At 43.5% G+C, this 22,784-nt stretch overlaps 1 protein-coding gene across 1 annotated transcript in view; it reads right to left on the bottom strand.

Annotated features, from left to right (window-relative positions):
• LOC124788663 (protein gooseberry-neuro-like) overlaps nucleotides 1–22,784 on the bottom strand; it is a 123,577-nt gene that overhangs the window by 13,412 nt on the left and 87,381 nt on the right. The window contains exon 4 of the mRNA XM_047255939.1: nucleotides 2,124–2,320. Coding sequence (XP_047111895.1) covers nucleotides 2,124–2,320 — 197 coding nt within the window. The remainder of the gene's footprint in view (nucleotides 1–2,123; nucleotides 2,321–22,784) is intronic.

Below are 22,784 nucleotides of genomic sequence, written 5' to 3'. Positions count from 1 at the left end.
GTGACCAGACTGGTGTAAATGCGCGCTTAGTGCCGACCTCGAGCTGGAATCACGCTCAAAAAACTTGTGGACGCTCTTCCTCACCGAAGTGAGGCCCTAACCGTGGTTACTAGCGCCGGTGTTAGACACTATATGCTTGATGTCAACCATGAGTTGACTACTCTGAAATCCCCAGTACTTAACTGAAATCTCGTCATACAGTCAGATCGACAAACAGGTGTACGCCGTTATCTGAATGAAATAAAAGACACTAGTAAAAATATATGTTTGCATGAAAATACATGTTATTACTAATTGCACAATTATCTAATAGTTAATCCAATCGCCGCAATTATGGATTATACAATACTGGCCATTACAATTGCCGGACCAAGAATAAATGCAGATGATAAACGGGTATTCATTGGACAAATATATTATACTAGAACTGACATGTGATTACAGTTTCACGCAATTTGGGCGCATAGATGTTGAGAAATCAGTACCCAGAACAACCACCTCTGGATGTAATAACGGCCTTGATACGCCTGGGCATTGAGTCAAACAGAGCTTGCATGGCGTGTACAGGTACAGCTGCCCATGCAGCTTCAACACGATACCACAGTTCATCAAGAGCAGTGACTGGCGTATTGTGACGAGCCAGTTGCTTTGCCACCATCGACCACATGTTTTCAATTGGTGAGAGATCTGGAGAATGTGCTGGCCAGGGCAGTAGTCGAACATTTTCTGTATCCAGAAAGGCCCGAACAGGACCTGCAACCTGCGGTCGTGCATTATCCTGCTGAAACGTTGGGTTTCGCAGGGATCGAATGAAGGGTAGAGCCACGGGTCGTAACACATCTGAAATGTAACGTCCAGTGTTCCAAGTGCCGTCCATGCGAACAAGAGGTGACCGAAACGGGTAACCAGTGGCACCCCCTACCATCACGCCGGGTGATACGCCAGTATGGCGATGACGAATACACGCTTCCAATGTGCGTTCACCGCCATGTCGCCAAACACGGATGCGACCATCATGATGCTGTAAACAGAACCTGGATTCATCCGAAAAAATGACGTTTTGCCATTCGTGCACCCAGGTTCGTCGTTGGGTACACCATCGCAGGCGCTCCTGTCTGTGATGCAGCGTCAAGTGTAACCGCAGACGTGGTCTCCGAGCTGATAGTCCATGCTGCTGCAAACGTCGTCGAACTGTTCGTGCAGATGGTTGTTGTCTTGCAAACGTTCCCATCTGTTGACTCAGGGATCGAGGCGTGGCTGCACGATCTGTTACAGCCATGCGGATAAGATGCCTGTCATCTCGACTGCTAGTGATACGAGGCCGTTGGGATCCAGCACGGCGTTCCGTATTACCCTTCTAAACCCACCGATTCCATATTCTGCTAACAGTCATTAAATCTCGACCAACGCGAGCAGCAATGTCGCGATACGATAAACCGCAATCGCGATAGGCTACAATCCGATCTTTATCAAAGTCGGAAACGTCATGGTACGCGGCATCACAGCAGCGTTTCACCATGCAACGCCGGTCAACTTCTGTTTGTGTTTGAGAAATCGGTTGGAAACTTTCCTCATGTCAGCACGTTGTAGGTGTTGCCACCGGCGCCAGCCTTGTGTGAATGCTCTGAAAAGCTAATCATTTGCATATCACAGCATCTTCTCCCAGTCGGTTAAATTTCGCCTCTGTAGCACGTCATCTTCGTGGTGTAGCAATTTTAATGGCCAGTAGTGTAGCTCGGTACCTTAGCCCTTTCTCCGGTAAATCATGCACGTTTACAACCTCTAAATATCATATGGCCCACTTCGGAACGAATGTCTTTGACTTTCTATCAATTTTAACAGCAGTACTATATGAAAGCTTTGGTCGCTTTGGATAATTTACAAGGAACACTGCCTCGTGACCCTTCATATATTTTGCCGTCATTTTAAACTGCAGCCGACAAAACAGAACATTCAACTCTCACACTGTTTATCCATACACTGTGCAAAAGCGTATTGATTACAGATCCGAGACCACTACGAGAGATGTCGCAGCGGACGTTTCATTTAAAATTACTTTTTGGTGGAACTGACTGTATTTGTATTAACCGATTCGCGGTAGTAGTGAAGTGAGAGGGCAGTACCTGAATGCGGGCCTCGGTGAGCTTGGTGCGCTGCGCCAGCTCCTCCCTGGTGTAGATGTCGGGGTACTGCGTGCGCTCGAACGCCTTCTCCAGCTCGTCCAGCTGCTGCGCCGTGAAGGTGGTGCGGCTGCGGCGCTGCTTGCGCTTCAGCGGGATGCCCGGCTCCGACTCGCAGTCGCTGCCGTCGCTCGTCTTGCCTGCAACAGCACGTCACACCACGATAGCGACTCGTTTGTCCCGCCCAGTACTCTCTGCTTTACCTCGAGCAGGCAATGTTTCTGCTCGGCATATTGGTGATATTTCGCTTTTTTAAAAATCCTTGTTTCTGTGGTGTAACAATAAAATCCAAGTGTCCGTTTCTTTCATACAGCTTACTAGATGAGTCGTCATGTTATGTTCCATCCGTTCAAGTGGACAACTGAAATACCGTAATATTGTAAGATTGTTTTTGTAAGCAAATGGAACTACATCGTTCCAGAAACCTTTCAAGTCTCATAAGTATATAGTAAGACTGAAGCGACGAATAAAAATTTGGACCAAGGGTGGGATTTTGGATTCAGGAGGGATGCCTGGTAGGCAGTCCACGAATTTGTGAAAAGCTACTGTGTCACGATGGCGTGGTGATTAGTGAAACTGCCCAGTGAATAGGAGACCTGTGTTCGAATCCCATCCTTGGTACAAATTTTCATTCCTCACTTCAGTCTGCATATATACATCATAGGTGTTTGGGACTTGGAAAGGTGTCTAGAACCAGTTAGTTTCATTTGATTAAAGCCACTTATGCCTGGTTTGAGGCATGATACCCCATTTCTTTCACTGCTGAGGTGCCATTCCAATACAGATGGAGAGCTCCTGCAACGCTGTTCGAGTTTAGGGGGAATACCAAGTGAGCTGGAGCGTGAATGGGAAATAAGACTGAAGGGGCAGGCGTGCTGGGGTAATACATGCACCTGTGCAAAACCACTGTGCCAGGGTGGCGTAGTGGTTAGTGCGCCTGCGTAGTGAGCAGCCTTGGAGCAATTTTCATTGGTCTCTTCAGTCTGCATATGTACATCTATTTGTTAGGTTCATACTTCACAGCCAACGAGAATTCTTAAAAAAAAAAAGAAAGAAAGAAAGATAAAGAATATCCAGCACCTTCAGCTACGCTGTATAAACTAATAATTAGTTCGTCCATGAAGGATGTCATCATGAGTCCTTCGACTTATGATTTAAAAAAATAGTTTTTCTACATCAGTCATTTATTTGCTTGGGTTACCTCAAGGCTCTTTTCTTACTCCATTGTTATTCAGCCCGTACATATCCGGTTTGTGGAAATAGAAAACGCATTAGCGAGGCTTTTGCACTGACAGTATGTGTGTCTGTGGTGATATTTAGACAATGAGACACATTGTAAAAGAGTACCCTAACGGAAGTTTCCCTGATAGTATCAAGAGTCTAAATCAAGCATCCGAGAAACGCACTGCTCGGCTGCCTTCCGACACTGTGAAATGTGGGCCATTCAATGTTTATATAGTGTAAACAGTTGCACATATATGTTTTTTGGTTAAATGTGTAAAACAATTTTGTTGTTGTAACTTATGCACACGATAATGATAATCATTTATTTGTTGTACCACTATGTGTTTCAGCGAGTCACATCTTGACCTTCAGATGGAGAATCACGCAGTTACATGCTTGATGTTAGATATGAGCATAAACATATTTTCACAGCAATAGTAATGGTTTTGGATAGAAAATATTTTTATCATCAGCAAAAGATGCAACACAATCTGTTTTTCATTTGGCCTTCCGCTATAAAAACGCGTTTGTGCCTCTCGCTAATACCAAGGTTGGTACTACGTAATTTTCCACATAAAAAGCTCCGTGTAAACTACAGAGACGCGTAGTGCTGTAATAAAAAGGTGACTTATGCAGAAAACTTTTATTTATTATAAAGATTATTCTAATTCGTTTTGTCCGGACCTTGTAACTTGCTAGGGAATCTCTTTCTCCATATGCCGACACTTAATTGAGATGTTTTCATACCTATCAATGGATGAGTTGCCTCGCATTTACTGATATACTGCATTAACTGATTTGGTGCATGGAAATCTATTCCGAATTAAACGTGAAACTATAAATTCAGCTGTTAGGGTACAGAAATGAAAAGGAAATAGATAGTATTTATTTTCCGCGGTGGAAGCTTAGCAGCTGACGCACCGAGCGATTTCACCATGGAGGAAATGATTTAAGTTTTCGCTTCGTTGCTGTGGTCCACCTTCGTAGCTGAATGGAAAGCGTGACTGGCTGCCGTACGGAGGCCCTGTCTTCAATTCCCAGTACTGCCGGAATTTTTCCTTTGTGGGAGATCTCGAACGCGGTACACTCAGCTTGAATGAAAAGCTTACTTGAAAGAAAAGCAGCGTCTCCAGGGTTTAAAAAGCCGACACCGTCCGTAAGATCGGTACGCTGACCCCACACACCACATTCGAACGACGCCGCATGTTCAAGGATGACGCGGCGACAGGTTGGAACCGCACGCTCCTCTGGGCTTCATCGCGGAGTTATGTTTCTTACTGTGGGTCAGGTATGGATCCTCCGCGCAAGAAACTAAACTGTAGTCACATTAATGGGACGAAAGTGTGCCTTGTTTCAAGAGAACCAAGTAGTTTTCGTATCAGAGCCAATATTTTATGGTATGCAGAAAGATATTGTACTTATTAATTACCTTGTAGGAGCTTAAAAACAACAGGTAAATGTTACGTTAAGTGAACGGAAGTACGTGAGAAGAAAACCAGTCAGCCTTCATTAGGATACCACATGTGCACAGAAACATGCTTTGGGAGTGGAGAAGTGGAGGACTGTGAAGTACCAATTGTTGCAACATGCAGCCTGTTTATCACATTTGGGTCTCTGTGACTATCGTTTATACTCTTCTCTAAATAAATTTGTGGATAAAGAACGTTTTGAGTTGATTGAGGAGGTTACGGCAATTGCAGATGAGTATTCTATTACCCTTTCAAGGGCACAGTTTATGGATGGAAGCTACTCTCTGGAAACTCGTAGCTTTCCAGACTGTTTCGCGCAGAACTTCCACCTAGTATCGGTCCCAAGTGTCTATAGAACGTTTCAAATGTATGGTGTGGGCAGCGATCTGGAAAACTTAAACCGATGTCAAAACAATGCACGTTGCGATTCTTTAAAAGAATTGATGAGGCAATGCAATAACTCCTAGGCGTCTGTAGACAGGATTTTTTTCGTAACGATTGTACAAACTGGTCTACATGTAAGGAAAAAGACGTAGAGCACGGCGGAATCACGGGAAGGAGCTGTTTCTCGCAACTTGATGTGGCACATACAATAAGTTGGAGAAAACGTTTCACAAGCCTCGCAGCAACAGACCTCAACAACGGGAAAAGAACTCTGCGGGGGGACGTTGTGCTACTGGTTGGTCGGCCAGGGCGGCGCCTTGTGGAACATAAGAAGTTTCAGCATCTGAAAATGTAGATGGACTTCGATCTGAGCAGTCATCTAGATGGCCGGCCACATGCAGAAAAATGAGGCGACGGCATTACAGTATACGTTGTGTGACGGAGTCCAATAGAAGTGTTCAATACGTCAGAGACGACCGCAACCGGAGATGTAAATACACATAGAATGTGGATACGATATGTCTGCATTATTGTTGGGTTGTAGGCCAACAATTTTTCCATTTGTAGTACAGGGGGAGGTGTAACAGGATGGAATGTGATAGAGGATAGCACTTACATATCTCTCTCTCTCTCTCTCTCTCTCTCTCTCTCTCTCTCTCTCTCTCTCTCTCTCTCCTCTCAGTTTCGGGTATTTGCAGTACCTATTGAGTTATTAGTTTTTTGACACACAGATGTTTCTGTAACTGTTTTTTTTTTATTTTCTCATGCACGGCTCTACTTTAAGTTTAGTCAACCTTGAAGTCTGTGAATTCAAGAATGAGAGCCAGAGAGATGAGTTTATCGAACAGAAAAAATTGGTCAGGTGCGTATAGGGCTCTTGCTCTGAGGGTTCTGTACAAACTTGGTTACGTATATAGACATTTGATCCATTCCGATTCCAATCCTTTGGAGAATGTTGTAATTTCAAGTTTGAAGTCGGATTACGAATGACGAAAGAAATATTTTTTTGGTGACATAATCACAAGTTACCAATTTTCAGATCTTTTTCCTTTTTTGTACTGTGAAACCTCGCTTCTTAGTAAATTTCATAATTGTAGGTCAACGGTAGGTCCCCTATAGGTTTTGATGAGAGAGCTTGCGAGTATCAAAATATATGACATAAATGGCCGTATCTTTCGATAGCATTGACTAAGAAGCTAACTTTTTATTATACTGCCGAGGAACCATAGACATAAATTTAAGCTTGGTACATCTCCCCGTTCCAGAGAAAAGGGGACCTTAACAGACCCACGGACGTACAGTCAGTCAGATGAAAAATGACAAAAAATTTTTCATGTGATGTGGCAACGAACGATCAATTATCGATTTATTTCTTTTAGTTTTTTGTGAAACCATGGTTCTTGCCGAGGAACCATAGACATAAATTTAAGCTTGATACATCTCCCCGTTCCAGAGAAAAGGGGACCTTAACAGACCCACGGACGTACAGTCAGTCTGATGAAAAATGACAAAAAAATTTTTCATGTGATGTGGCAACGAACGATCAATTATCGATTTATTTCGCTTAGTTTTTTGTGAAACCATGGTTCTTGCCAAATTTGATGATCCTAGGTCAACGAAAAGTACCCTGTGGGTTGTGACGGCTCAGTTTGCGAGTATCAAAATATGTGACATAAATAGCCGTATCTTTTGATTGTATTAACTTATAAGTTAAAGTTCATTAAATCGCTAAGGTGCCGTAGGCCTTAGTATTTGACCTAAATTTCAACTTGGTATGTTTACTCGTTCCTGAGAAAAAGCGATTTTAATAAACTGACGGACAGGCAGTCTGATACAAAAATTTTTTCTTGTGATATAATTAAAAATTAGCAACTTTCTGATTTTTTCGTTTGGTTGTAATGTGAAACTGTGCTTCTCGCAAAATTTGATGATTCTAGGTCAACGGGAAGTACTTTGTAGGTATCGATGAGTGAGTTTGCTAGTGTCAAAATATGTGATATAATTGGCCGTATCTTTTGATTGCACTGTGTTAGAAGCTTCACTTTCTTACATCGCTAAGGTACCGTAGACCTTAACGTGAGATACAAATTTCAACTTGATTCCCCTTTCCGTTCCTGAGGAAAAGGGTTTTGAATAGTCGGACAGACGGACAGGCAACAAAGTGATCCTATAAAGCGTTTCGTTTTTCCCGATTGAGGTACGGGTCCCTCAAAAAAATATTTTGCACTAAAAGGTCTCCAGTAATACTGAGCGTGTATCCTGCGTACCGACGTGCTATGTTAATTGGGAAATGCCTCAATAAGTAATTGCGAATTAATGTCATGGCAAACAGGCGCTGACGTCTGATTGAAACTCCTTTCACCTTCTCACATTGTGCAGTCACAAGCTTAATTTAAGAATCTAATACCAAGCCAGTTGAAACAAAGCATGAAATGCGAGTCCTGCGGTGTCCATCAAACGTGAATGCATTCACAGTCCTAACAGGATTACAATGATGGAGATGAAATGGGAGATATGATACTGCGTGAAGAGTTTGACAGAGCACTGAAAGACCTAAGTCGAAACAAAACAGACCCCGGGAGTAGACAACATTCCATCAGAACTACTGATTGCCTTGGGAGAGCCAGCCCTGACAGAACTCTACCATCTGGTGAGTAAGATGTATAAGACAGGCAAAATACCCTCAGACATCAAGAAGAATATAATACTTCCAATCCCAAAGAAAGCAGGTGTTGACATATGGAAATTACCGAACTATCAGTTTAATAAGTCACAGCTGCAAAATACTAACGCGAATTCTTTACAGACGAATGGAAAAACTGGTAGTCGTGGAAGACCAGTTTGGATTCCGTAGAAATGTTGAAACACGCGAGGCGATACTGACCCTACGACTTATCTTAGAAGATTGATTAAGGAAAGGCAAACCTACGTTTCCAGCGTTTGTAGACTTAGAGAAAGCTTTTGACAGTGTTAACTGGAATACTCTCTTTCAAATTCTGAAGGTGGCAGGGGTAAAATACAGGGAGCGAAAGACTATTTGCAATTTATACAGAAACCAGAGCCGGCCGCTGTGGTCGAGGGGTTGTAGGAGCTTCAGTCCGGGACCGCGCTGCTGCGATGGTCGCAGGTTCGAATCCTGCCTCGGGCATGGATGTTTGTGATGTCCTTAGGTTAGTTAGGTTTAAGTAGTTACAAATCTAGGGAACTGATGACCTCAGATGTTAAGTCTCATAGTGCTCAGAGCCATTTGAACCAGAAACCAGATGGCAGTTATAAGAGTCGAGGGGCATGAAAGGAAAGCAGGGGTTGGGAAGGGAGTGAGACAGGGTTGTAGCCTATCCCCGATGTTATTCAATCGGTATGTTGAACAAGCAGTAAAGGAAACAAAAGAAAAATTCGGAGTAGGAATTAAAATTCATGGAGAAGAAATAAAAACTTTGAGGTTCACCGATGACATTATAATTCTGTCAGAGACAGCAAAGGACCTGGAAGAGCAGTTGAACGGAATGGAGGATATAAGATGAACTTCATCAACAAAAGCAAAACGAGGATAATGGAATGTCGTCGAATTAACTCGGGTGATGCTGAGGGAATTAGATTAGGAAATGAGATGCTTAAAGTAGTAAATGAGTTTTGTTATTGGGGGGGGGGGGGCAAAATAACTGATGATGGTCGAAGTAGAGAGGATATAAAATGTAGACTGGCAATGGTAAGGAAAGCGTTTCTGAAGAAGAGAAATTTGTTAACATCGTGTATAGATTTCAATGTCAGGAAGTCGTTTCTGAAAGTATTTGTATGGAGTGTAGCCATGTATAGAAGTGAAACGTGGACGATAAATAGTTTAGACAAGAAGAGAACAGAAGCTTTCGAAATGTGGTGCTGCAGAAGAATGCTGAAGACTAGATGGGTAGATCACATAACTAATGAGGAGGTATTGAATAGAATTGGGGAGAAGAGAAATTTGTGGCACAACTTGACTAGAAGAAGGGATTGGTTGGTAGGACATATTCTGAGGCATGAAGGGATCACCAATTTAGTTTTGGAAGCGTGGAGGGTAAAAATCATAGAGGGAGACCAGGAGATGAATACACTAAACAGATTCAGAAGGATGTAGGTTACAGTAGGAACTATGAGATGAAGAAGCTTGCACAGGATAGAGTAGCATGGAGAGTTGCGTCAAACCAGTTTCTGGACTGAAGACGACAACAACAACAAGTATCTTAATAGTGCAATACAAACTTTTGTAATCAACGTTCTCCTTGAACTTCGTACTTCAACCCGCACACAGAATTTATTTGTTTTCATTATTTTATATTTAAGAAGAACAGCATGAGTTTGATTGCTTAGCTAGTACATAGACTGCAAACGGTAACTAAACCCAAATCATTAATGATTTCAATCTCGGGAAAGAATATCACTTCGTAAAAGACAAGAAATAAAGTGGCTGTAATACTAATTTATTTTTGGTCACATTTCTGCAAACGCAATATGTACCGCTGTTCAATTTTCAGTTTTGGAAAACAGTGTTACGATTTTCTGGTTAATGTTCTTATTATTAATTTGGTTTTATTTCGTCTTACTAATAATTTTATTAATTTATTGTATGAATTACCAAACTAATTCTATCTTATCTATTTGTCCTTCAAACATCGTTCTGTGGTGGAACGGGCTCATTTTTTAGAAATAATTTTGTCTTTTACCTCCAACAGAAAAAAAAGATTCGATTCTGATATCTCCAACTCTTCCGCTTTCCTTTTCTACATCTACATCTACATTGATACTCCGCAAGCCACCCAACGGTGTGTGGCGGAGGGCACTTTACGTGCCACTGTCATTACCTCCCTTTCCTGTTCCAGTCGCGTATGGTTCGCGGGAAGAACGACTGTCTGAAAGCCTCCGTGCGCGCTCTAATCTCTCTAATTTTACATTCGTGGAATGTTACGATAATATCCTCATATACTAAAATAGGCTGCTTCTGTTTCATGTACGACTAAATCTTAGTCTTTTGAAATAATAAACGCATCAAATGGAAGAGACACAGTATCCAGTAAGAGCTATCAATATGTGTATGTCACCAACAGACAGCACTGTGATGTTAAGAGAAGAAAGCTTGTAGAACCAATGTAGCAGCATGATACCGGTGCAACATTTGAGATCGATGAATTTTGTCACATTCGGTACGACTCAGACGGAGTCATATTGAGGTGGTTCACTCTTTGCAAGTGAAGTTTTGGCATCTAAAAGTTTCCTTCGGGGATGGGCTGAGGCCACGAGGTACACAGTTTGGTTTAAATGGTTCAAATGGCTCTAAGCACTATGGGACTTAATATCTGAGGTCATCAGTCCCCTAGACTTAGAACTACTTAAACCTAACTAACCTAAGGACATCACACACACTCATGCCGGAGGCAGGATTCGAACCTGCAACCGTAGCAGCAGCGCGGTAGTACACAGTTTATCCATAATTATTATTATATACTAGAAAAATAAGGCTGTTAACCGAAAGCAACCTAACGCTACGGGTTTGCCTCGTCGCACCCAGCCAAAGTTTGATATTAGGCGGTGGCGATGTTAGCGATGGACAAACACTACATCGAATTACAGGTGCACGATTGACGCCTGTATTTACGAATAAGTTCCCGTTGAACATGAAAGATGACAGTAGATGTACTTTGATTTGCTGAGAAATTATAATAGCCAGAAACTGCTGCTATTGTCTCCTGAGTTCTTCGTTATCTTTGCATGCACCTGGCTGATACTGCAGTATTTAAATTACTATTGCTCTTTCTACAGAAAGTTTGGAATCGGCAAAAGAATTTTAAGCCTGGAATTCCCGAGCTAACTGCGCGTACGCGCTGCCTGGGTGGCGGAGTGCGTGCCTGGGAGTCGGCGGCCACTCACTTTCACCCGGGCTACCGTGCGGCGTGCGGGCAGCCTCAAGTGTTCGCCGACTGCATGGGCGGCAGGTATCCATTACGCAGCGAGCAGAAGCTATTAATAAGCGGGCCGCCGGCTTCGGGGAAGGCCGCAGGTGTGCTGCCAGAGGCTCCCATCTGCTAGCGACCAGCCCGCACTCGCGGGAAGTCCGCTCGCCTCGTAATAGTTTCGTTAGAATTGCGGCCAGCACCTCCCACTATGGAGGACATCCTTGTCACACTTTGGTGTACAGGATGGAGAAGACTGGACTGTATCTGTGGCTCGGTGGTTCAACCTCACACTATAACCACATAAGACATATTCTGGAGAATTACTAGTACTACATTACTACGGAAGATGACGACACGCACCATAAATGCAATATATCGCAATATTCTTGGTAATAATCATGCAGTGTTAAGTAATCAAGAGGAGTTGCCTTTCCCTGGTAGTATTCAATTTGGTCATTGGAGAAGCAGAGAAGAAAATCAAGAAGACTTTTGGAAAGGTAGGTAGAATTTAGGGAGAGGATTTAAAAACTTTTCGGTTTGCCGATGACATTGCAGTTCTGTCTGAGACGGCAAAGGAGTTCCAAGCAAAGCTGAAAGGAATGGATAGTACCTTGAAATGTTATAAAATGAATATCAAGAAACGTAAAAAAAATGGTAAATGAGAGTTGTCGAGTTAAATTAAGGATGATGATAGGGTTAGATTAAGAAAGGACACCAAAAGTAATTGCTGAGTCTTCTGTCTGGGCAGCAAAATAAATGAAGATCGCCAAAGCAGAGACGATATAAAACACAGACTGTCAATAGCAAGAAAAGCGTTCCTGAAGAATTTGTTATCCTCGAATATAAATTTGAGTGTTATGAGCATTTCGCACAAGAAGAAGACAAAAGCTTTCGAAATGCGTTGCTACAAAAGAATTTTGAAAATTAAAATGGTAAATCTAATGATTAATGCGGAGGTACTATATGGCCCTGGTAGAAAAGAAATTATGGCACAAGTTGAACAAAAGAAGGGGTCGGTTGATACGACAAATTTGTAATAGAAGGAAATGTAGCAGCCATAGGTCACTGGCTCCTAGTGGTTCTCCATACTAGTTGACGGGATTTCAGTTGGGGGATATTATGCATCCCAGTGATGATATTTATCCTGAAAGCAGAAAAATATCATGGTAATTTGACCAGAAAAGTAACTGAGCTGTTGACGTGGTTCCTGATCGATACACCACGTGCCTGCATCACTACCTTCATTCAGTGCCCCTCTACCGCGTTTTGTGGAGTGAGGGTGTTCAGCGTGACCCTTCTTAAGTTCAGCTGGCCTGCCCACTGGTGCTATTCGATAGGGAACTAGCACTGATGTCACTTTCTTCTTACTCCAGATTTCTATACTCGTTAGTATTAACACAAACATCGCGCTACACATCTGACACATCGCACATATCTACATCTACTAGGCGACTTTAAACAGTAATTTACACACTGCTATGGCAGGCCAACTAACTTGTATTGGATGCTGCAATATACCTCAAAGTGCCACAAGTACATGACACTAATTTTCAACATACTGACCAAACAGTGGTCGGAACATTTTGCCGATCATTCCATTCGTCGACGATAAAAACCTGCTCATTGGTCACAAAGCCTTTCGCGAACTGCTGTATGAACATGCTCATTGTGGGAAAATCTCTTTCTTCACATATGTTATTTAAGTTGCCGAAAAGTTCGGAAATAATGAGGGTAAATCAATAACGGATATGCAAAATGTAATTCTTAGGTGTTCATAATTATTATTCAACGGCCTTGCTGCAGTGGTAACACCGATTCCCGTCGGATCACTGAAGTTAAGCACTGTCGGGTTTGGCTAGCACTTGGATATGTCACCTTCCGGGTCTGCGGAATGCTGTTGGCAAGCGGGGTGTACTTGGAGCTTGTGAGACCAACTGAGGAGTTACTTGATTGACAAGTAGCGGCAGCGGTCACGAAACTGACAACGGCGCGAGAGCAGTGGCTGATCGTATATCCCTATGTATCCGCATCCGGTAACGCCTAAGGGCTGAGACGACACGGCGGCCGGCTGGTAACGTTGCACCTTTCCATCCCACCCGGACGTCTTTTGAGAAGGTTGCCTAAACATTGTCGCCTGTGGTCGATGTCAATCATTTTTCTTTCCCGGTGAGTATCAACGACGTCTGTGAGGCCTTGGTCCAATTGGTGCTACCATTGCACTACAACTGGAATCGACGTTGCATGGGGCCCATATACCGCCAGAATTTCACAGCAACTCAGTATGCATTTAAACATTTTGCCCACAAGAATCATACGTTGGAGTACGTTGCCAGTTTCCGCGCTCTTTCACTTTCAAACTGCGACGCACCTGTTACCGTTTCCGTGGCAGACCTATGTCTGCAGGCAACCTGAAATATATACTCTCTTCTGACAATGTCCCAATGTTGTTACGCAATGGTCTTAACGACGGACGACAAGACTAACTTACTTTCTAGAGTCTCAATGTACATGTACTAGTATACTTCAGAATCTACAATGTACGTACCGTTGAGGGGAGTACTTGGGATCAATACTAGTCACTCTCCGATCAATTCCATTCCATTCCATTCCATGCACGCGGTGAGCAAGGAAAAGCAAGGCTGTTTGCGTCCTTACGCGTTATAATCTTCCATGACATATTTATCGAGTCCTACGCGAGATATGCTACAGAGGCAGGAACCACATCCTACGGCTGCTATAGGTTCTGCAATTTTCCTAAAGAATTTCTTTCTTCCAGCGATTACCATTTAAGAATGGCCTAAACTGACTTGTTAGCGTACTTGCTGCACGTCTCTAAGTTTCTTTGAGATTTAATGTCGGGGATACTTGATAATGATTCAGAAACTGGAGTGGTAGTTTAAAACAGAGAATGTAACATCTTCTTCGTGGTTCTCTTAACTGACGTATTACAGTTCCTCAGAAACCTCCCAACAGTTCTGCGTTCATACTACTTATTTTCAGTGTTTGCATAATTTCCCATGACTTTTAACACGTTCCTTGTAACTCAATATGTATGATTTGTTGATTTTACCTTACACTTTTCAAGAAAGATGCTATTCACTACACCGCAGGTCAGAAGAAGGCAATATCAATGCGTTAATAATAGAAATTTATACACGACGACAGTATGGGATCCGCGATGATTCTGGCTTTCCTTCAACTTTCCGACACATCTGAGCAACAAATGTCTGTAAGCAACCTTCAATCGTCGTGTTTCTGTTTTCGAGCGCCGTCACAAGTAAACGTACAGGTTACAGAATTCATAAAAAGTTTACGACTGTTCTTACAAACAGCGAGAGTAATATTTGAATCAGTGAAATCAACTGCTCTGTTTGCAGACTACCAAAAACGCAATCACTGTTTTATCAACCAGAGTAACAGTCTACGACAATACGAAGGCAATCTTTCGAGCTGCATTCGATAATATGATTGTCTGATTTCCATACACAGTAATGTCTCCAAAAACCCAAGCAAGCCAATTAAAAATCTGTACAGTTACTTAAAGTTATTGTACCTTTCTAGAACAAAAGTAAAAATACTTTCTCGGGTACGAAATCAACATAACAACGGAAGTTACGGCAGTACGATGACTGTCCCTTTCCAAACTATAGTGGAAGGAAGCGGGGCACATTTGATTTGGACCTTTGTATTGAATTAATCTTTTATTTCGTATCTAGTAATTATTTCAGAAAGCATTTTGCTTTACATAAGAACACTTTTCCCTGGATTATTTTTAAACGTTTTGGCGCCGAGTTTTCTTACGACCCTCTCTTGTTTGTTAAAACTATAATATCGCTTGAGGATTATCTCAAATAACACTTCTTCGCATATCAGCAATGTTGGCAGAGTCGCGCGAGGCGAAGAAACCGTGCCCAACTCCATTTACAATACGTCAGCCGAATGGAAACGGATGAGAGCAAGAGCAGGCGGTACAGTGGAGCTTTCCAGAAAGAGTGATGAAGTGTGAGAATGGAAAAGTCATCTGTATGCAGTCAGTATCTTTATATAGTACGTCTAGTCTTACCCAACAGTTTTCAGTAATAAGCGGTTGTCGTTGAGCTACGAAACTATAATTTACACCTTAGGTACCTGATGTTGACTTGTCCGAGTAATTGCATCCTTGACGGCAAAGATACACAAGAAAGTTGCAGTAACGTGCAAATATTAAAAGAAAAACCTGGAAAACATCGCCTTTGAGTTTCAACACGTGCAGTCCTACTGTTTTTAGTTGTCATCCCAAACCGCGCCACGGATCATCAACTATGGACAGCTGGCAGACTCGCAACGGATCATTACTTCCGGATTACGAGAACTTAACTTTTAGTCACGTCACGACTCGTCTGTGTAGCTGACTTCGTTTAGGGACGTCGCTCCATCGACAAATACAACGTGCGGCGGCCTTTTCGTATAGTAAGGACTTGCGACGACTCCGCACAGAGGCTCGCCTCGACAAATTTAGATCGTTGGACATTTTGCAACGAGCTCAGTACGTCAATGTGTACATGGCTTCTAAACTTAACCATTACGCCCACGTATTACCGATGACAAACACGATGGCTTCCAGGTTACAGGCGGCGTTCGGACACGTGGTGATCGCTGGTGCAGTTTTTAAGATCCGTTTTGTTACTCCTACTTTACCCTTTCACAAAGGAGATGTTGGACTTACTCACGTCAGGCACAGAGCGCTGGCGCTGTACCTTCGCTCATTGCGGCGACTCTGGCTTTCACCAACAGACAATCTTCTTGGCATCCGGATAGCAGACGTGGCCGGACACACGCTGTGCCCACCGGTACCTGTTGGACATTTATCGCCCTCGCTATCACATAATAGGACGTTTTTTGTGGAACACTGATAGATGTTGGGAGTTATACCGGAGACACAGAGTCTGACAGCAAAGATTTATCATAATGCTCTCCGGCGCTGGAATCCGGCTAACGGCATTGTACGACTGGACGTGGGTTTGGCGAGCCACCTACGCGCCCTTCCTGTCCACTTTAGTGCGGTCAGCGTGGTATGTGGTCACTAACGACAAACTTTCGGCCCGACGAAGGCTCCATACCATTCACCTAACTGTCGTCCGCCCCCGTTAGCTGAGTGTGCCGGCACGGTAACTCAGCGTGTTCGGTCAGAGGGTTAGCTGTCCTCTGTAATAAAAAAACTGAGTTAATGGATCACCGACGAACTGAAACGGGTGCCTTGCGACGTCCGCCCCGAGCACAAACAACGAACAAAACGAACAAAATGAGATTAAAAAGAAAAGTGGTCGGCGCGACAGACTGTCAATCCTAAGGGTCCGGGTTCGATTCCCGGCTGGGTCGGAGATTTTCTCCGCTCAGGGACTGGGTGTTGTGTTGTCCTAATCATCATCATTTCATCCTCAAGTCGCCGAAGTGGCGTCAAATCCAAAGACTTGCACCAGGCGAGCGGTCTACCCGACGGGAGACCATCGTCACACGCCATTATTATTACCTAACCCACGATCCCACGTGTCCACGTTGCTCGACGGTAGATACAGACGAACACAGACTGAACTGCGGCCCCGCACGCCAGTGCTGGAGACTGATCCGCCATATACTGGCGTTCCTCTATGCCACCCTTTTGTTTCGATTGTATCCCTGGACCTATTTCATCCCGATGCCGTCTATATCCCGATGGCCCGGATGAATGCTGTCAATTGGATACAAGGAGAAGCAATACACCATACGTACCGCGACGGCGAAAAGGAAGTCCTCGATTTGTGGCAGTACCAGATCGACGAGTTAGTGGTCTTAATGGAAAAGAACTCAAAACCGGAATCTTTTTGCTAATTATTTGGGATCGTCATTCATGGATCGACCGCCCAGCTGGGGTGTGGCGGGTGTGAGAAGAAGTTGACTTGCAGACGTGATGTTTCCACGATTCCCCTACGACAACAGAAACAGTCATTGGCTCCGACTTTTGACGACTGGCGATGCCCACTGCAATGAAGACCACCTCTTACTGGCCGCTCGCTTCGATAAGGTGATCCAAGCGGATAAGACGGCCCTTTTTCGTTCACATTATCGTCATAATTTCTGGCGTATGATTATTATATTAAAAAAACAGAAAAAAATGTGATGGTGCGCTTCGGTGTTAGGAGGAGGAACGCATCGTAGCCAGGCCTTGGAATTCGACCCCTGCCCGCCTTGCCTCCTCCAGACTGTCGCTGACGTGTTATACTCAAAGAAAAACTTTGTAGGCAGCCCGCGTTCGATTCCTGGGCGATGTATTTGTTTTTAATTTGCTGTTCCGTGTCGATATGTAAGAGGTAGAAGAAATGCAGTAATAATTTTTGCCACCAGGCAATAAAAACCTCCCTCTCATTTTTTCAATTAAAAAATAAGCAATGAATAATAAAAAATAGAAAATAAAAAATTAGGAAAATAAGTAAAAAACAAAAAAGTGGTCAGAGCAATGCCTAGTAAAATAAGGTGACGCTCGACCCAGGGGAGTGCAGAGGAGTGGTTGACGTTTTTATAGGCAGTATTTGGAGGGAAGGGGTTGGAGGATGGGGGAGGGGGGGGGCGTGAAGTTCCTCCAGCCCTGTTAGTAGTGTTTCAGTGATGACACGTGACACTGTTGATGGTGACCTGTCCATCAAATGAATGCGTTGAACTCAGTGGTCCGATTGGTGCTATACGACAGAGGGGGACTATGTGCTGGCACCGAGTTTCACTCACGCCCTTGGGTGTCTCCCATCGACATCATCAACACTAACACAACATCAAACTCATCAAGTCACATACATGACGATGGATTTTGTACGGATAGCATCGGAGGGTACGCCTCAGTGCCAACCAAACAGTAGTGTATGGAATGCCGGTGGGACGTGCGACTGCACGAGCGCTGACTTTCCCGTGCATAGACGAACCCGCTACAGTCTCCATTTCTTCCTGAACTGTCTCAGCAGCATTACGCCTTGTGCTCGGTTGGCCATTATGGGGTCTATCGTCTAAACAACCCGTGGCTTCGAACTTCGAAATCATTCTCGCCACAGCTACATTTGTCAACGGACCTTTACCCGTTCAAATCCCCTTCCTATGGCGATAGGATCGTAACGCTTAACTAGCACATTCCCCATTCTGATAATACAGCTTCACTAAAAGCGCCTTTTCAGGTAACGTCAACATGCTGCGACTGCTGGCGCATCTGATTCTCTCCCTCATTACAGCTCCTTTTATACACGATTGTCATGCGCAGTCACTGACGTTTTACTGTCCAGCGCCATCTGTCGGACATTTTGTGAACTTTTTGTTTTTGATTCTAATAAAATCCCATGTCATTCCAAGAATGTGTGTCAATTTTTACCACTCTATCTACATTATTCCGTGGTTGATTACGTTTTTAAATTTATACTGACTTTTTGATTACCCGGTATATTGAACTTTAAAATGAAATTGCTCCATATAGCCTAACGCAGAATAAAAGAAGAAAATACCGATATTACTCATTTTGTGATAGGTTTATTGGTTCGCTAGGAAGTAAAGCTTAAACTTGAGTCTCCAAATAAGAAATACGACAGTACGTAACATATATTTCTTGGTGACGACTGCTTTACTGTGGTATTGTTGTCAGTCGAACCAACGCTGGATTTTCAGTAGTTGGGCATCATGCGCGTTGGCAAGAACTGCTGCAGAGTTATCCCACGAAACGGCGTCGCGGGTTTAGCCCGTGTGCCATTAGGCGGCGGCCGTTCCCCCGCGCCGGTTGATGACGTCACGGGTCGGGCGGCAGGCTGGCTGTCAACACGGCGGCGAGCGCAGGGCAGCGCAGCTCCGCGCCCCGGGTCTGTGTGTTTTTGCCGTCAGCGCGTCACGGTGCGGCCGTCCAATTGTAAATTATCGCTTAGCGCCGATTAATAGATTAGGCGGGCCTGAGCCTGCGCCGCTAATCCCCGAGTCATTAGGAGCGCCTAACCACCGCCCGGCGCTCTGTTGACTCGGCGAAAGACGTATCAATATGCGACGCGGACGTCTAATTAGAAGGGCGAGACGGCTGCTGGTGCTGCCGCCGCTACTCTTTTTGCGCGCGTCCGCCTTTCCCTGACCCCTTCTCCCGTTTTTCTAGACCTTTTCCTTCTTGCTCTTTCCTTCGTACGCGGCCGTTCTTAAAATGGCTCCGAATTACGGGATATTAGGAGCGGAATTACCGCGCCGCGGAGCTGCCTTTAATTTGTGGCGGGTAGGGGGCGGACTGCAGCGAGAGCACAGCGCACACGGCCCACGACGCCCCGTCCTTTCTTTCCGACTCCGGGGCGCGCAAAAAGCCAGTAAACTGCTCGCGAGAGCGGATCTGTGCCTGTTACGGCCGAGGAAACCTCGATATTAGAATTATCTGCCCGTGGCTCTGCCGTTATGCCACCTGCCTCGAGCCCTCAGGAAATTGTACCGGCTTACGGCGAGCCGAGACGGATGCTTCACAGTTTTAATGGCGGCCCTTAACACTACGGCTCTTACGCGTGTATTACAGTACAAAAGGTCATAGTCAAACTTCTTTCATCAAACTACCTCACTGGATCTGTTACACTATCGAAAATTTTTTCGTCATAGTTGTTCGAGAATGCCGAACAGTTAAACGTCCGTATTCTAGGTTTTAACGTCATGTTGGCGGCGAACACACAAGTTGAAAAGTAATAGAAACTGAAGCGCTTGTCAGTAAAACGATGCATAACGAGAAGGTAAGCTCGAAGTGTTCGTTAGAATTTGCTTCTAAAGCTACAGTGCGAGGACATAACGAACTATGAAAATTATTTCTGAGTGGACGAACAAACATTTTCAAGTTTTCCTTACGGAAGCAGCCATTCATGTCTGCAAACGAGATACTCATCTAAGATATTCCATTTGTGCTGAAGATCGTCTCGTGGATACGGACGAGAGCTATTCGAGCTTCCAGTGTATACTCTCATCCCTCACTGTACGATTTCGCGTATTGTTCCAGAATCATATGAAGCAATTTAGAATCAAAAATAAATACATTTAGCTTACGGATGTACGATTTAATAAAAATGCTTGGATTTCCACTTCAACATAGAGAATTAACACTTTTCTTTCTCTTCCACCTGGGCACACATGAAACGCCTGACGCCGTATTTAGTCTGTTGAAGTTCCATTCAGTCTTTTCTGCCACATCCAATACGCGCTAAAACGCACACCATACAGATTATTATAACCCTCATCATCATTTGTCGTACCGTCAAGGAAACCCAATAATGGATACCAGTAAATACTGAGTTTATAAATTTCCTATGCGCATTCGCTGCTCTAGACATTTCTTGCGATCTATAAACAAACACGAACATAAGCAAATAATGTGTTTTCACCTCATAAAATAAGTGTATTTACAGTTAACTGCAGTTCTACGTACTCACTTTCAAGTTTTCCGCCAGTTACTGACTCCTTGGTCCATTTAATTTCTTTGTCACATCATTGACAGTGCAGTCACTTCGAATGCAGCTGATCGCCGCAGCTATTTCTTAATAAGTTTCTAACTACTTACTGCGGTGTTTGTTGACAGCGTACTTTGTGCTATGAAGAAATTCGTTTTGTCCATACTTTTCGATGATTACTGTACTCCTAGCCTTGAACCAAATTTACTTCGAAGTCTCTTTATAGGCTAAAGGCGCTTAAGAAAGCGAACCGACAAGTATACAATAGCGAACATTTATATAAGCTAGGCTAATGGTGTGACGTCTATTAAATATTTCCGATAAAAGAAATCTTTTATAAAATGATCTTTTGTGAAAGATATTTTATAGTGTAATGCGCGTGTTAGCCCTGCGGAATTTTGCTTCTTTTCAGGAAAGCAATGTTTAAGAAAGGGTTTGTGCAACACGAGGAGTTTTTCCAGAATGAATCATTTGTCTGCAGCGGAATGTGCGTTCCGTTGAAATTCCTGGCATATGGACATTCTGCTGCGTTCATTCTGGAAATAATCCTAGGCTGTGGATAAGCTATTTCTCCGCTATGTCCTTACTTCCAGGAGCTCTAACCGAGCAAGGTATGCAGGAGAACTTCTGTGAAGTTTGGAAGGTAGGAGATGAGGTACTGGCGGAAGTAAAGCTGTGGGGATGGGTGTTGAGTCATGTCTCAGTAACTCATTCGGTAAGTATTAAGTGAGAAAAGGAAGATTCGAATCTCGATCTGGCAGACAGTATTAATCCGCCAGGGAGACAGAAGTGTTCGTTTTCAAATTCCAGAAACATACGTTTCAAACCGTCACTACAAACTCATTACTTTCTCCAAATATCATCATGTTAAGACTTCGTTACTGCAATGAGAGACTTTACGGACTATATATGGAGTCGTGTAGACAGTCTCCTTTCCACTCACCACCAACGAATTGAATAGAAAAGATACAACAATGATCACTACAAACCCTCCAACACAGGCTGTAGATTTGCTTGCGGAGGACACAATAGGTCACAAGATGATGCAGTGATCGCTCGACATATGAACGTGCAGCTTCAATGAGACGCTTTTTCCCTGACCAGTGAAACAGCACAAAATACGGTCTTCCTGAGATATTAATTTCAATTGATTATTGTTGGAGATGGAGAAAGCGTTCGGTCAACTTTACTAATATAAGTTTGCCACATAAAAGTTCACAATACGATGGAAGAGGGGTCATAATAGCGTTTGAGCGCATGCCACTTTTATGGGAAGTAACTTTCTTTAAATGTATAACAGTTAACCTGAGACTAAACAAAAAAGAGATTAGACTATTAAGGAGCGGCAGAAATCAAATAAGCAACAAACTTAACGTCAGCTTAGGAAGTAGACGAGGTGAAGGAATTCTCATACATTGGACGGAAAATAATGCTTGGCGTATGAAGCAACGTGTACAAAAGCACATAAGCATAGGTATTTCTCGCAAAAAGAAGTTTACTAGATGTTATCAGCATCAACTGCCTATATCTTCTTTATACTTATTTCTAATTATTTTGATCTTCTGATGGCTTAACTAGACAGGAAAGGACAACATCGTCCGATAACAATGTAAGAAGGCTTACTCGCACTGTCTCCTAAATCGTATATAGAGATTAAGAACAGCAGAAGCCCTAAAATGCTTCGCCGAGCGGTTCTAGGCGCTACAATCTGAAACCGCGCGACCGCTACTGGATGCAAGAGTCCCTTGCAGATAGAACTCAATCCCTCGCTCTTAATAGAAGAAAATCGACACATGTAAAGGTACTTTCCGGAGTACCACAAGGAAGTGTGATAGGACCGTTATTGTTTACAGTGCATATAAATGATCTAGTAGAGAGCGTCGGAAGCTCTAGAAGAATGTTCGAAGATCACGTGGTTGCCTATAAGAAAGTTTCAATGCCAGGAGGCAGTATCGAGTTGCAGAGGAAACAGTATCTACCGTAAAATATGTAACAGTAACTACACAGAGCGATCTCTGTGGAATGACCACATAAAACAAATAGAGGAAAATCTGAAGACATACTGAGATTCATTGGTAAAATCTTAGTGGAACGTTAACTCATCCACGCAAGTCACTTGTTCGACCAATTCTTGAGTATTGTCACTTAGTATGGATC

This window comes from Schistocerca piceifrons, chromosome 3 (genome assembly GCF_021461385.2).
Source record: "Schistocerca piceifrons isolate TAMUIC-IGC-003096 chromosome 3, iqSchPice1.1, whole genome shotgun sequence".
Taxonomy (NCBI): domain Eukaryota; kingdom Metazoa; phylum Arthropoda; class Insecta; order Orthoptera; family Acrididae; genus Schistocerca; species Schistocerca piceifrons.
This window is presented reverse-complemented; position numbering and strand designations above follow the sequence as displayed.